Source organism: Colius striatus, chromosome 21, assembly GCF_028858725.1.
Source record: "Colius striatus isolate bColStr4 chromosome 21, bColStr4.1.hap1, whole genome shotgun sequence".
Taxonomy (NCBI): Eukaryota; Metazoa; Chordata; class Aves; order Coliiformes; family Coliidae; genus Colius; species Colius striatus.
In genome coordinates this window covers 7,456,556-7,469,075 of record NC_084779.1, presented here as the reverse complement: position 1 = coordinate 7,469,075, position 12,520 = coordinate 7,456,556, and the positions used below count along the sequence as shown (strand labels likewise).

Genomic DNA, 12,520 nt, shown 5'->3' with positions numbered 1-12,520 from the left:
GAAGGGTCCTGCTGTGCTCAAGGCTGGCACTGTCACTCTGTTGTGCTGGGACAGGCTTGGGAGCACTCACTGAATCCTCACCCAGCACCAGGCACCAGCTGGGGACAAGAATCCCTGCCCAGCCTGCTCACAAGGGGAAGGGAGAAGAGCTCAGCAGCTTCCCAAACAGCCATCCCTCCCCAGCCAGGCCTGTCAGTCAGCCAGCCAGGCACAGCTCTCCCAGCACAACACCTTTGTCCCACCAAAGCCACCTTGAGAGCAAGCCTGGGACAGGAGAGCCACAGCCTGAGCTCAGCACAACCCAGCAGCTCACAAGCACAGCATTCAGTCAGTGCACTACACACACACCCAGGGCTTCCAGATCCAGCAGGCACCAGCCTCCCCAAGCCCAGGGGGGATTCTCCTCCCATGCCCCCTGCTCCCCTCTGCCCAGAAATGCTTCCCACAGAGGCCACGAGCCTATTAGACTTGCAAGAGGCAGCTCCTCCTTTGGCAGCCCACCAAGGGTGGTAGTTTTCCATCTCCTGGGAGGACCAGAGATCTTTTGGAGTCTATCATCTGCCTGGGCTGGGCTGCTAATATTTTGGAGCCCTAAGCTAGGAGCTACACCTACGTTTGGGTTTATTTTTGCCTTAAGATGTCTTCTCTGGTCCAATTATAGATGAATCCCATTTGCATCCTTTGCTCCCCCATCTCCTTCCCCACCCCCAGCACAGAAGGGAGGAAAGAAAGCAGCAAATGTTGTCATTAGCTGGCTGCTGTTTTCTGCTGGGCCCTTCTCTGTGCACCTGAAGCTGGGGAAGGTGACTGAAGAGCCTGCCAGCACAAAGAGCTGTTTGAAGCCCCATTTTCAGTGACAACAAAGCTCCTGTGATGACATTACCTGAGCAGATGCTTCCCTGCCTGCATCCAACAGCCTCTAAAGCCACAACAGCACGGCCTCAAAAGCCAAAGTTCCCAAAGTGTGTGAAACCAGAAGGCTTTGGGTAAGCCCAGAGAAAAGGTGTGGTGAGCACACTGCTCATCAGACAGCAGGGAATCCCTCAGACACCAGGGAATCCCTCAGACACCAGGGAATCTATAGGTGAGAGATAATCCATGCACATCCAGGGAAAATGCAAGTCCATGGGACACCCAGGTGCTGTCCTACCTGCTCTGCCAAGGAAGGACCAATGACTCTGGAAGAGGATGAGGAGAGCACCACACTTGCCTCCTCACTGGCCAGGTGAAAGCTTGGAGGTGGGGAGGGGATAGTGGGATCCCCATGGGATCTGAGAAGGGAAGGAGAGCTGCTGTGCAGCGCCCTGGAATTGACATCACCCCCCTCTTCTGGCCAGGGCAGGGTGATACCTGATGCCCAGCTGAACAGCAGCTTCCATTTTGCTCTTGATGCTGATAAAGCTGCAACCTTTTGCCAGCTGGAGCAGCACAAGCCCACCAGATCTTTTGGTGGCATTGCTAGGGTGTTGGCAGCTGACTGATGTGGGGCTGGATGAGCTGGGATGATTCAACTTTGGCTGCACAGCAGAAGCAGGAATTTAATGAACAGCCAGCAGCATCTCCACAACCTCTCCCAGCCTCAGGAACCACCTCTCCCTGAGCTGCTCAACCCCCATCCCACACCCTTGTGTTTGGTGAGACTCCTTCATGCTTTGTGCCCATTTAACCCCCTGCTGCCATGAGCCAGCACAAACCACTCCAGTCTTTTCCCAGCAAGGCCAAGCTCTGCTAAGGCAACACAGAGTCCCAGGGAGACCCCCCCATCATGCCCCTGACAGGAATCCCTCCCTGCCTGACCTCTGCCTGCTCTCTGGGCAGGGAGGACATGGGCTGCCCAGGCCACAGCAAGATGCAACCTCCAGCTCCAGCTCCCACAAGCTGAAATTAGTCACCTCTTTCACTGTCCTCCCCTGAGTTGCTACTACAGCAGAAACAGAGGGACCAAGAGAGGCAGCAGAATGCTGTGTGGCCATGTCATGCTGCACGAGCCTGTCACGTTCTCGTGGTCTCTCCTTCACCTGTGACTCTGTCACATACCACAGACACACAAGGCTGCTTGTTTTTTTTGCACCTCCTTCTGCTTCCTCCCTTTTACCAACACTCAGGAAGACACTTAGGGGATAAACACAGAATAAGCACTACATTCAGCACTGCTGCTTTTAAGGACAAGGTCCCTTGCTCCAGTCTCCTCCCTTCCACGCTCTCAGCCAACGAAACAGCAAAGATCCCATCTCCCTTTCCAGCCCTTCCCCAATTCTACAACAGCCAGCCAGGAAACCCTCTGCAGAGAAAGAGCTGCTGTGCTTCCCAGGGAACAAGGAGTTGCTCTGCCCTCCCTCCCTCCTCATCCCCAAGGGCGATGCTCCTGCACCCCCAGGGTGAGGGCAAGGGCAGGGCATGGGCATGAGGGAGCTGCAGCAGTGCTGTGGGCATAGAGAGCAGCCAGGCAGCTGAAAAATAGATCACTGGGTCAGGAGATGCTGCTTCACTGCCTGCAGGGAGCACAAGAGGCTCAAGTGATTTGCTCTCAAGAGCATCCTGAGCACAAGAGCAGAGTTGCACGAGCCACGCTGTACTCACCATCCCGCGGCGTCGGCGGCGTCTGAGTGAAGTAACTGTTGGGTTTGTCTGCAGGGAAACAAAAACCACACACCTATCAGCAGTTCCCTTTGGCATCCTCCTCTCTTCCTCCCCCCAGACCTCTGCCCACTGCTCCCCAGCAGCTCTGGGGACAGCATTTCGTTCCTTCAGCACACAAGGGGTGGCACAAGGTGAAAGGTCCCACGGCTGTGGGTGCCAGAGCGAGGAGGCACAGCCTTGGCACCAGCCCAGCCCTCTGCCTTTGGGTCACCCCTCATTGAGCAGTGAGGGCAAGAAGAGCTTCCACTCCACAGATCCTGGGAGGGAAACACCCTAAAAGCACTGTCAAACTGAGCTCTGCTTTTAGCTAAGTGATGTGGCCAGGGCAGCAAAGCCAGGCTGTGGCACTCACTGCTTCTGAGCCAGGCTCGTTCCTTCCCATGCTCTGGGCCTTTGCCCACCACTGCTTTTTAAACACAGCTGTGTGGTTACAGCTTTACACAGCTTCTTTCTAACCACACACACACACACACACATCCCCCAGAGGAAACAGTGCACCCCACAGCCTGGCTGGAGGATTTGCCTGGCCTCTGAAGGATTTTCTCCCAGCAGGTGTTTGGCTCTTCCCAGCATAAGGAGGTCAAAGACACAGCTGTTTGATGGAGGTTTCCTCCAGAGGCTGCACCCAGACATTGGGAGGGTGAGCACAGAGATGAGACAAGAGAGCACAGTGCCTAGAGCAGCCAGCAACGTGTGGGGGTACCCACACCCCAAGCGTGCAACCTGCTCAGCTACAGCAGGCATCAGACCGACAGCATAACCTCAGGGAAAAGTCCTCCAGCTTGCCCCAGCCCTCTTCAGAGCCAGAGAGCATTTAGAGAGCAGGGAACCTGGAGCAGCCTTGGAGACACATCTCCAACCCATCACATGCAGTGACAGGGCCCTGGGCTTCAGCAGCTGCTTGCACCAAGGGAGCAGCAGAAGCCCCCAGCCAGGGCAGGACTCACAGGGCTTTGCCCTCTATCTCCCCCACAGCCCTGTCAACACCCTCACCCTGCAACCACATCGACTGCATCCCCCCAGGAGCATCCCCCACAGTCAGCCCTCAAGCAGCACAGCAGGAGACTCGGTGTTTTGGGGAGGGGAATGGGATGGGGGACACAGGGGGCGCTGGAGGAGCTGAGCACACGCTGCAGGGCTGGGGCTGTGCGTGCAAACCCGCCTCCGCTCCCCACTTCTGAGCCATCACCTCAGGGAAAAGTGGAGCAGCCTGACACCTCCCCAGCTTGTCCCCAGGCAGCAGCAGCAGGAGGGGCACTGGCAGCACTGGGAGGGCTGCAGCCACGCCAGGAGCCCCTTGCACACACCGCCTGACCTCTCCCTCCCCTCCCCACCGCCCCGGGGGACACCTACAGTTGTTGAGGAAGAGCAGCACGGCAAATCCCAGCGTGGAGGTGGCCAGGAGGATGAGGCAGATGTTGCAGGGGATCATGAAATACCTCACCACCAAGGAGACCTTGTGCTGGTACATACGGTCCCGCTCCAGGGCCCCCGGAGCCATGGGGTACTGGCAGGCTGTCATGCTGGGCTGGCACGCTGCGGGCCAACGCTCAGCCCATGCAAGGCACACAAGGCTCACATGGATCCCTGTGTCCTCCCCCCACCTTCCCTGGGTGTCTTCAGCAGCAGCAAGACCTAAGTTTTCGCCGAGGTTCCCATCTTGCAGCGGCAGCAGGGCAGGGAGGGCTGGGAGCACCTTCAGGAGCAGGAGTTTGTCCCCACGTGTGCCATCTCAGAGGCACAGCCCAAGGGTCGGCTCCAAGCTCACTCTGCAGTTCCTCTTGCAGCTCAGGGGGGGTGTGTCAATCCACACCTGCCCACGGGAAACAAACCAAACAATCCAGGGCAAAGAGCTCAAGTCCTGTGGGCGAGACGGGGCTGAGCCGCTGGCGGCCGGGGGGCTGCCGAGGCACCACCGAGCTCCCGGGAGCACAGCCCTGGCATGGGACCCCCCTCAGGCTCCAGCCGGGACGGGGAAGGTCTCAGCTCGCTGCTCGGGCTCCACAGCAGCCCTGCCGAAGCTTCCTCCAGCGTCCCCGCTCCGCTCGGTCGTGGCCGGGATCCCCCCGCGGGCCGGCTCAGTCGCCCCGGCGCGGCCGCTCCGCCTCGCACACCCGGCGCTCGTCTCTCACAGCACGTCCATCCCCGCTCGGCTCCGAGTCGCTGCGGGGCAGCCTCCGCTCAGCCCTGGCCCTGCCCCGGCTCCGCGCAGCATCCCCGGCTCTCCGCTGCCGTCCCGGGCGGCTCCGCAGCCCCGCCGCTGCCTCCCGGCGGGACGATGCCTCGGGGAGCTGGGCGGGACGGGGTGAAGGCGCCCAGCACGGACACGGCCCGGCCCGGGGCTGGCCGCCTCCTCTCCTCACGCTGCTGGGACATGCCAATCCTTCCCGGAGCGATCGCGGCTCCCCGCGGAGCTCGGCATGGAGACGCGGCTGACAGCGCCGGGAGCCGCGGCCGCCCCCGCCCGGGAGGGAAAGGGGGTGGGTGGGCGATGGGGTGGGCGATGGGATGGGTGGGTGATGGGTGGGCGTGCAGCCCCCCGCCACGGCAGCTCCCAAACCTTAATCCCTGCTCCCGGCGGCCACCCCACGCGTGGCGAGAGGGTCGCGCGGCATCATCACGCAAACACAGCAACGAGGCGAAAAAGAAGCTCCAGCGACCGTCCGAGTGCCCACCCCCCAACCCATCCCCCAACACATCCCCGCCCCTCCGACCCCCTCCCCTGGCACCGGGCGAAGGGGGGGCACGGGCCGCCAGCCCCTCCCGAGCGCTCCGGCGCCCAACAAAGGGGACGCGAAGGCGAAGGGGCGCGGCGGAGACAAAGGCGAAGCGGCGGGGTCGGGCTGCCCCGGCTCCCCCGGGACCGGTGGGTAAAGGCGGGGCAGGGGATGGCACGTCCCGACCCGCCCCCCCCGCCCAGCCTGGCCCCCGGGGCGAGGTTGGGAGCCCATCTCCCCGCCCCGCTTGCCCATTCGCCCACGCGAGATGCTGAGAGGCGGGGAAAGCCGTCACGCCTTGCCCAGCACCACCCCCTGGAGGGGTCCCGGGAGGGGCTGAGAGCCCCCGGCCCAAGGGCAGCAGAGCACGAGCAGTCCCTGGTTATTATTTGCTAGGATAAGTCCCCCAGGATTGTTTGGTAGGACCCCCACGGACCGCGGGCAGCCCCCTCCCCAACCCAACCGGGGCTGGGCACGCTGGGTCTGTGCAAGTTGCAGCAGGGACAGGATGGATGGATGGAGGGGGAGAACGGAGGTGCTGAGCCACAGATGCACTGTGCTGCTCCCTGCTTTGCATAGCTGGGTCGCTCCTGCTCTCTGGGAGACAGATGCATGTGGTCAGCACTTTCCTTGGGCAGGAGGCTGCCAGGAGGGAAGCTGGGCTGAAAGGCAGAGGTCAGGGCCAACATCTCTCGAGTGAACATCCAACAACTGGGCAAAAGCAAAGAGCAGGGCAGGGCAGCCCTGCTACAGCCTGAGCAGACCCAAAGGCAGGGCTAGCTGGTGCCCACAAGCCCAGCCCAGGGCCTCCACTCCATACCTGCCTTCCCCAGCAGCTCTCCAGCCTGGAGCCCCATCTCTGCTCACAGAGTCCCTGGCAAAACACAGCTCCTGGCAAGCTGCTCCCTGCACACAGCACCATGGATCCCCAGCTCTGTGATCTGACACCTCGTTTCTAAGGCACCATGGACCTGAGCAGACAGGCTGAGCTCCTCCTCACCGTGGAGGAAGACAGAGACTATGAACAAAACCCTGCAAGAGTCAGGCCCTCTGGTTACAGAGCCACCTCAACACAAGCCTGAGCTGACTAAACACAGTTGCAGAGGCTGGTTTATCCTCCAAGCCATTGCACAGGAGAACTCTTGGGGCTTCCCTGTCCCCCAGGTGCTATGGAAGGGTTGTCTGTACCCTGTGTCACGTGCAAGGCAAGGGAAGAGTCCTCAAACCCCTGTCCCACACTCCTAGGGCAAGATGAGCACTGTCACATGGCAGTGGATAAACCCTGCAGTGGTCAAACTGGGAAGCTCATTGCACAGAAGCTATTTTAAGTTCCTCCTGTCTCCTCAGCTTGATGCTGACTGGGAAGCTGCCACAGCCAGGAAGGGAAGCACAGCTTCCTCCTTGCTACTGCCAGCAGCCTCCTCTCCTCTCCTCTCCTCTCCTCTCCTCTCCTCTCCTCTCCTCTCCTCTCCTCTCCCTCTCCCTCTCCCTCTCCCTCTCCCTCTCCCTCTCCCTCTCCCCTCTCTTCCAGCTTCTGTGGCTCCACACAAGGCACTTACAGCAACAACTTCAGACAAGAGAACACTCCTCCCCAGCAGCAGGTATCCCTCCCAGCAGCAGATATCCTTCCCAGCAGCAGATATCCTTCCCAGCAGCAGGTATCCCTCCCAGCAGCAGGTATCCCTCCCAGAGGCAGCTATCCCTCCCAGCCCCAGCCTGCTCTTGCCATGCTGCCTCTTCCTCCTTCCCTCACCTTGGCAACTTGCCTGGAGCCTGAGGGACACAAACACGAAAGCTGCATCCACCCACAGTCCCCTCCAGCAGGGAGATGGAGAGGAGGCTGGGTGGTCCCTTTGGAGGGGTGTCTCAGGCCCCAGGAGGCAGCAGGTCTCAGGTTCCCCCTGTGGGCTGGCACATGCTGCCCTGCAAAGCCACTCTGCTCCTCTCTCTGCTGGAGACAGGGGCTGGGAGCAGCATGGGTGTCCCAGCTCTGCAGCTGCCAATCTGCCCAGAGCAGTACAGGGCAAAAGCAAAGACTGAGAAGGGAAGAAACAAACCCAAGTCACGTCCCAGACATTGCTCAGCTTTCAACCTGCAGCGCTCCCTCCTCTCCCCAGGGATGGGCACAACACGATGCCACAGCTTGCTGTGAGGCATGGGCTGCATCCCAACCACCCTGCCAGGAGCACAGCCCAAGGAGCAGGGGGCCTGAGGGCCCCATGGCCCAGCAGTAATGGGGTGCACCCCAGGAGCCATCCTCCCCCTGACACACACAGGGGCTGCACAGAGCCCTGGAGAGCTCGAGTGCTACAAGTGCCAAGCTGTCTCTCTCAAGCAGCCCCCTGCTTGGGACCCATCTCAGGAGGCCCCTCACCAGCAAAGCCCTCTGCCAGGGAGAGCACTGATGTGCCAGATGGTAAAAGGCTCCTCATGCAGTGCCAGAGGCCATGGGGCTGCCTCCTGGGCCTCAGCCCAACACTTCTCCTCTTGCTAGGGATGAGGCATGAGGATGAGCAAATCTGAGCACCCTGGCAACTGGATGGAGACCCCAAAGCTCACAGCACACCCAGCCTCCCCCTCTCCAACTCAGTATGTTTCCCTCAAAGGGACAGCTCGAGTCCCTGCCTCCTTTCTAGCACCTTCCCCAGCTCCTGCAGCCCCCTGGCAATTTCTGGGCCATCATACAAAAAGCCAAGACCTCCCAAAAGTGAGCAGAGTCCTCTGGGTCTTCTTCACTTGATCACCACGTGCTCAGCCTGGACCTGCATCCTTCAGCTCCACCCTGGGACACAGGCACCAAACTCCTGCCTGGTGCCTTCCCCAGGCTCCAACAGCAGCCCTCTGCCCTCCTGGCCTGATTGACAACCCTCTCCCTGCACAGGGCTTCAGAGCCATGCTCCTCTGGCCATCCCTGCCTCCATGCTTCCATACACACAGCAGCCAGCTCTGAGACACTCTGAGGTGGCTGCTCACAAGCCAGAGGCACCTGAGACAGGGACAGCTTGAGGTGTCCCTCAGTAACTCTATGTCTGTCTTAGTCTGCACTGGGACAGCCCATCCTGGGCAGCCCTGGGCAGAGGGGACTCATCCCTCAGCCACACCAAGACCCCAGAGCAGCCCATCCACCACTCCTCACCCTCACCCTGGGTGATGCTGCACCAGCAGCATTTCTCCCTGGGCCTGGGAGCAGCGAGGCTGAGGCTGCAGGTGCTGGGAGCAGGGAGCTGAGCCAGCCCAGGCAGGGTACAAGAGGCAAAGAGTCACCTCATCTGCCAGGAAAGAAGAGGGAAGGACAGGGGCCAGCCAGCCAATTGAACACCCTCAGACACAGCTGTGCTTCCTCTGCTACAAGCAAGAAAACATCTTTGAGCTCATCTGTGTTCCCTCCTGCCCAGTTTCCTCAATGAAAGCATTCAGTGCATGAAGGCCTGCCTGTGGTCACCAGCCACTTAAAGCCTCCTCCCATTAATAGCTTCATTTCTGGGCTCTCCCAGCAAGGATGCAACAGCTGCTGCCAAAATGCAGCAGCCAGGCAGCAGGAGCTGGGCTGGGTACAGCTGCCTGTGCTCAGCATGGCAGGACAGCACTTTTACCCTCTTGCTTCTGAAGCACAGAGCTGGCAGGAGACCCAGAGTCCACCTCAGGCCCTGGCACAGGAGCAGTGCTGCCCTGCCTCTGTGCACTGCTGGCAGAGGGCTCACAGGCATCTCCTGGGACCCCACACACCCTCAAGCCAACAGTTACTTGGGAAAAAGACATTACATTTCCTTCACATCCCCATTTCTTTGCCTTCCAGCCTGTGGTTTTCATCAGTGCTGCTTTGGGGACTGACAGCTGTCAATCTTCCCCCCCTCACTGAGCTAGAAAGCCTGCAGAAGCCCCCAGCTCCTGCTGCTGCCAGGCTCATTCCCCACCTGGCTCCTTTCTCCTTAATCCTGTTTTGCAGGGAGCTAATTGGGATTTATCTGACAGCACCCAATGCCTAGAGAGCCATTTTGTGCTTCCTCTGGGGAGGGTGAAGAGGAGGAGGAGGAGGGAGCCTGCAGAAGGCTTTGCAGATTCTCCCTTCCCCATCCCCTCCTGCAGTTTTACAGGCTAATTACCAGCATTACAGAGAAAGGAGCAGGAGGGGGAGAAAGTGGGGGGTTTAATTATTTCATTTAACACTTGGCAGGACCCAGCTTGACTCCTGCTGAGCAGCACTTGGAAATAAAGAGCTTTCAAAGCCTGTCCCTGGGAAACAGAGTGTGGGAGATGGGGCTGGGGTGGCCAGGCTGGGATGGGAGAGGGGGGAGGAATGTGGAAAGGGGTTGAATTCACACCATTCCCATCAACCAGCCATGGCAGGCAGCACTGAGGGCTGTCTCTTCTGAGGAGGGAAAGGGGGGTTCCTCACTTTGTCCTGCAACAGACCCCTCCTGCCTGCAGCACTGGCTGGGCTCCAGCTGTGTTTGGGATGCCTGAGCACAGAGAGGGGAACACAGGTCACCCTCACCACAGACCCTTCTCCAAGCTGGTGGCCTGTACCCCACAGCCCCTCTGTTCCCAGCCATTCCCCCCCAAAACATCACCTGAAACAACCCTGAAAGGTTGCACCATGTCTTATGGTTCTGTTACATGGTTCAGCCTAGAGAAGGCTGAGGGGGAACCTTATCAATGCTGATCAGTCCCTACAGGGCTGGTGGGGAGAGGATGGGGCCAGTGTTTGTTGTGTGGTGGCCAGTGACAGGACAAGGGGTAACAGACACAGGCTGGAGCACAGCAAGTGCCACTGACACAGGAGAAGAAGCATCTTTGGTGCTGAGCTGAGGGAGCCCTGGCCCAGGCTGCCCAGGGAGGGTGTGGAGGCTCCTCAGGAGGTTTCCAACCCCACCTGGACACAGTCCTGTGCCTCCTGACCCAGGGGAACCTGCTTTAGCAGGGGCTGGAGCAGCTCTGCAGGACCCTTCCAGCCCCAGCACTCTGGGATTCTCTGATGTCTCTTAAAGCACTGCCCCAGGTCGCTGCTCACACACACTGCTGAGCCCCTGAGAGCCCAACCTGCAGCATCCACAGCCCCAGAGGACTAAGACACTAAGCTGAGGGCTTCATGCCTTTGGTGGCCAGTGCCTCCTGCTCCCAGCACCACTCTGCAGGACCGAATGTAGAGGTGATGCTGGGACAAAGCCCCTGCAGCCTGTCCCCCTGCGTCCTCCTGATGCTCAGAGCGGGTGCAGCCCTGCAGCCCCAACCCTGCGGCTGCACGGAGCGGAGGGATGCGCCGAGCCTGCCAGCCCCCCTGCTCCTGCCCTCACCACTCCCACAGCCTCTCCTCTCCGGCAGCTTCTCCAGCAGCCCCACACCGCCACCTGCCGCTCTCACCGCCCCATTCCCGCTGCACAGCTCCTCCCGAGAGCCCCGGCAGCGCCCAGCGGCTGCATCTCATCTGCATCTCATCTGCATCTCATCTGCATCTCATCTGCACCCGGCCCGTTCCATGCTGGTGATGCTGGAGCAACACAAAGTGAGGAGCAAGCGATGCTCCTCCCTTGCTGGGGGACAAACAGAGCTTTCAAACGCTGCAGGGGTTCCATTCTGCCCTCAGCTTACACTGCTCTGGGGCTGCTGCTTCCCTGAGACTCCCTCCAGCAGAGCAGAGCCTTGCCTGACTGCTGAGAGAGGATCCTCCAAGCCTTCAGCCTCTGTCTGTGCTGCCTGAGCTGTGAGATGTCACCTCTGCCAACCCTCTTCCATACACACACGGGTTGCTCTGTGAGCTGATGTGAACTCAATGCATCTGCAAGGGGGAGTGAGACCAGCTGCTGCTGCAGCTCCTCAGGGATGGTAACAGGGTAGGGTGGGTTGCAAAAAAGCAGGAGAAAACAAATGATGAAAGCAAGCTTCAGCACATTTCTGCCTAAAATTAGCCTGTGTCTGGTATCCAGATACCTTCCCAGCTTCCAGACATCCCTCAGCAACAGGGGTTGGGGCACACCTCAGACTGGCTCTACCCAAAAATGCACCAGTGGCTGGAGTTAGGCCACTGCCACAAACCTCATCCAGGCCCTTTTGAGTCCTAAAGCTGCACCAACAGAGCCCAACCAGTAAGAAAAGGCATCATAGCAGGGAGAAGCAGGATAAAAGCAGAGGTGCCTCAGCAGAGCACCTCCATTCCTGCCCAGCACTCCAGGAGCTGAGCAGCAGCAGGGGGTGAGGCAGGAATGGCCAGACATGCTGACAGCAGCAGCATCCCCACAGTGGCAGCTGTACAAGGAGCTGCAGGCAGAGGGAGTGCTGGGAGCAACATTCAGGATAGGGCTTGTCAGCCTTCAGCTGTAGCTAGAGTGCAGGAGCTGAATGCCACAGGGCAGTGTGGCAGCTCTTTGCCACCTCCTTGTTTCCCTGCCCACCGGCTGTCTGGGAGAGCCAAAGGCAGGAGGCATCCAGCTCTCAACAGTCCAAGGTTTGCAAGCAGGAACCAGCAGCCAGGCAGCAGCAGCCAGCACCCAGGAGGAGAGCAGAACACTCCTGCATGGCAACACAGCCTCGGTTCTTGCATCTCAGCAGCTTTGGCCGGCAGAGGATGCTGTTGGCTCAGCTTCTCCCTTTGCTCCTCCTGGAGCTGGAGAGGGCCAGGCTTCAGGTCAGGGGGTAGGCAGCTATCAATAAAACTTTTATGTCCCTCTGTTCCCTCTCCAGTGCCTTTGCAGCAAGGGCACACTTCCAAGCAACCCCCCAGCCTACCCCTCTGCACAATATGCTCTGTATATTACACATCATGAGGGGCACAAAAGAGGGAGGAAACACAGCAGCAACAGCTCTAAACAGCTCAGCAGCCACAGCTGGTCCAGTGCTGGTGCAGCTCCCTTTCCCTTGCTTCAGAAGGGTTGGATGCCCAGACTTAGGCTACAGCTGAGCTGCCAAAGCTCCAGCCCAAAAAGCCAGGTGCTTATCCAGCTATGAATGGGGGTGAGCAGTGAGCCTCAAGGTCTCCAGATGGGCACAGTGTGGGCAGAGGAGCAGCCCCGAAGTCAAAGCTGGTGCAGAGAAGAGTTTTGATGCCTCTCCACCCAAGTCTGTCTGTACAAGCACAGGGGACAAGAGGCAAACATGGATTTGGGACCTTGTGCCACAGCAGGGCATGGTGGAGAAGGGCAGTGGCCCAGGGGAGCCCTGTGCTTGCC

The 12,520-nt window shown here is 59.7% G+C and overlaps 1 protein-coding gene across 4 annotated transcripts in view; it reads right to left on the bottom strand.

Annotated features, from left to right (window-relative positions):
- The window catches only part of AGRN (agrin), a 111,736-nt gene that overhangs the window by 56,303 nt on the left and 42,913 nt on the right, over positions 1 to 12,520 (bottom strand). For all 4 annotated transcript variants that reach the window (XM_062013030.1, XM_062013032.1, XM_062013031.1 and 1 more), the window contains one exon: positions 2,581 to 2,628. In XM_062013030.1, coding sequence (XP_061869014.1) covers positions 2,581 to 2,628 — 48 coding nt within the window. The remainder of the gene's footprint in view (positions 1 to 2,580; positions 2,629 to 12,520) is intronic.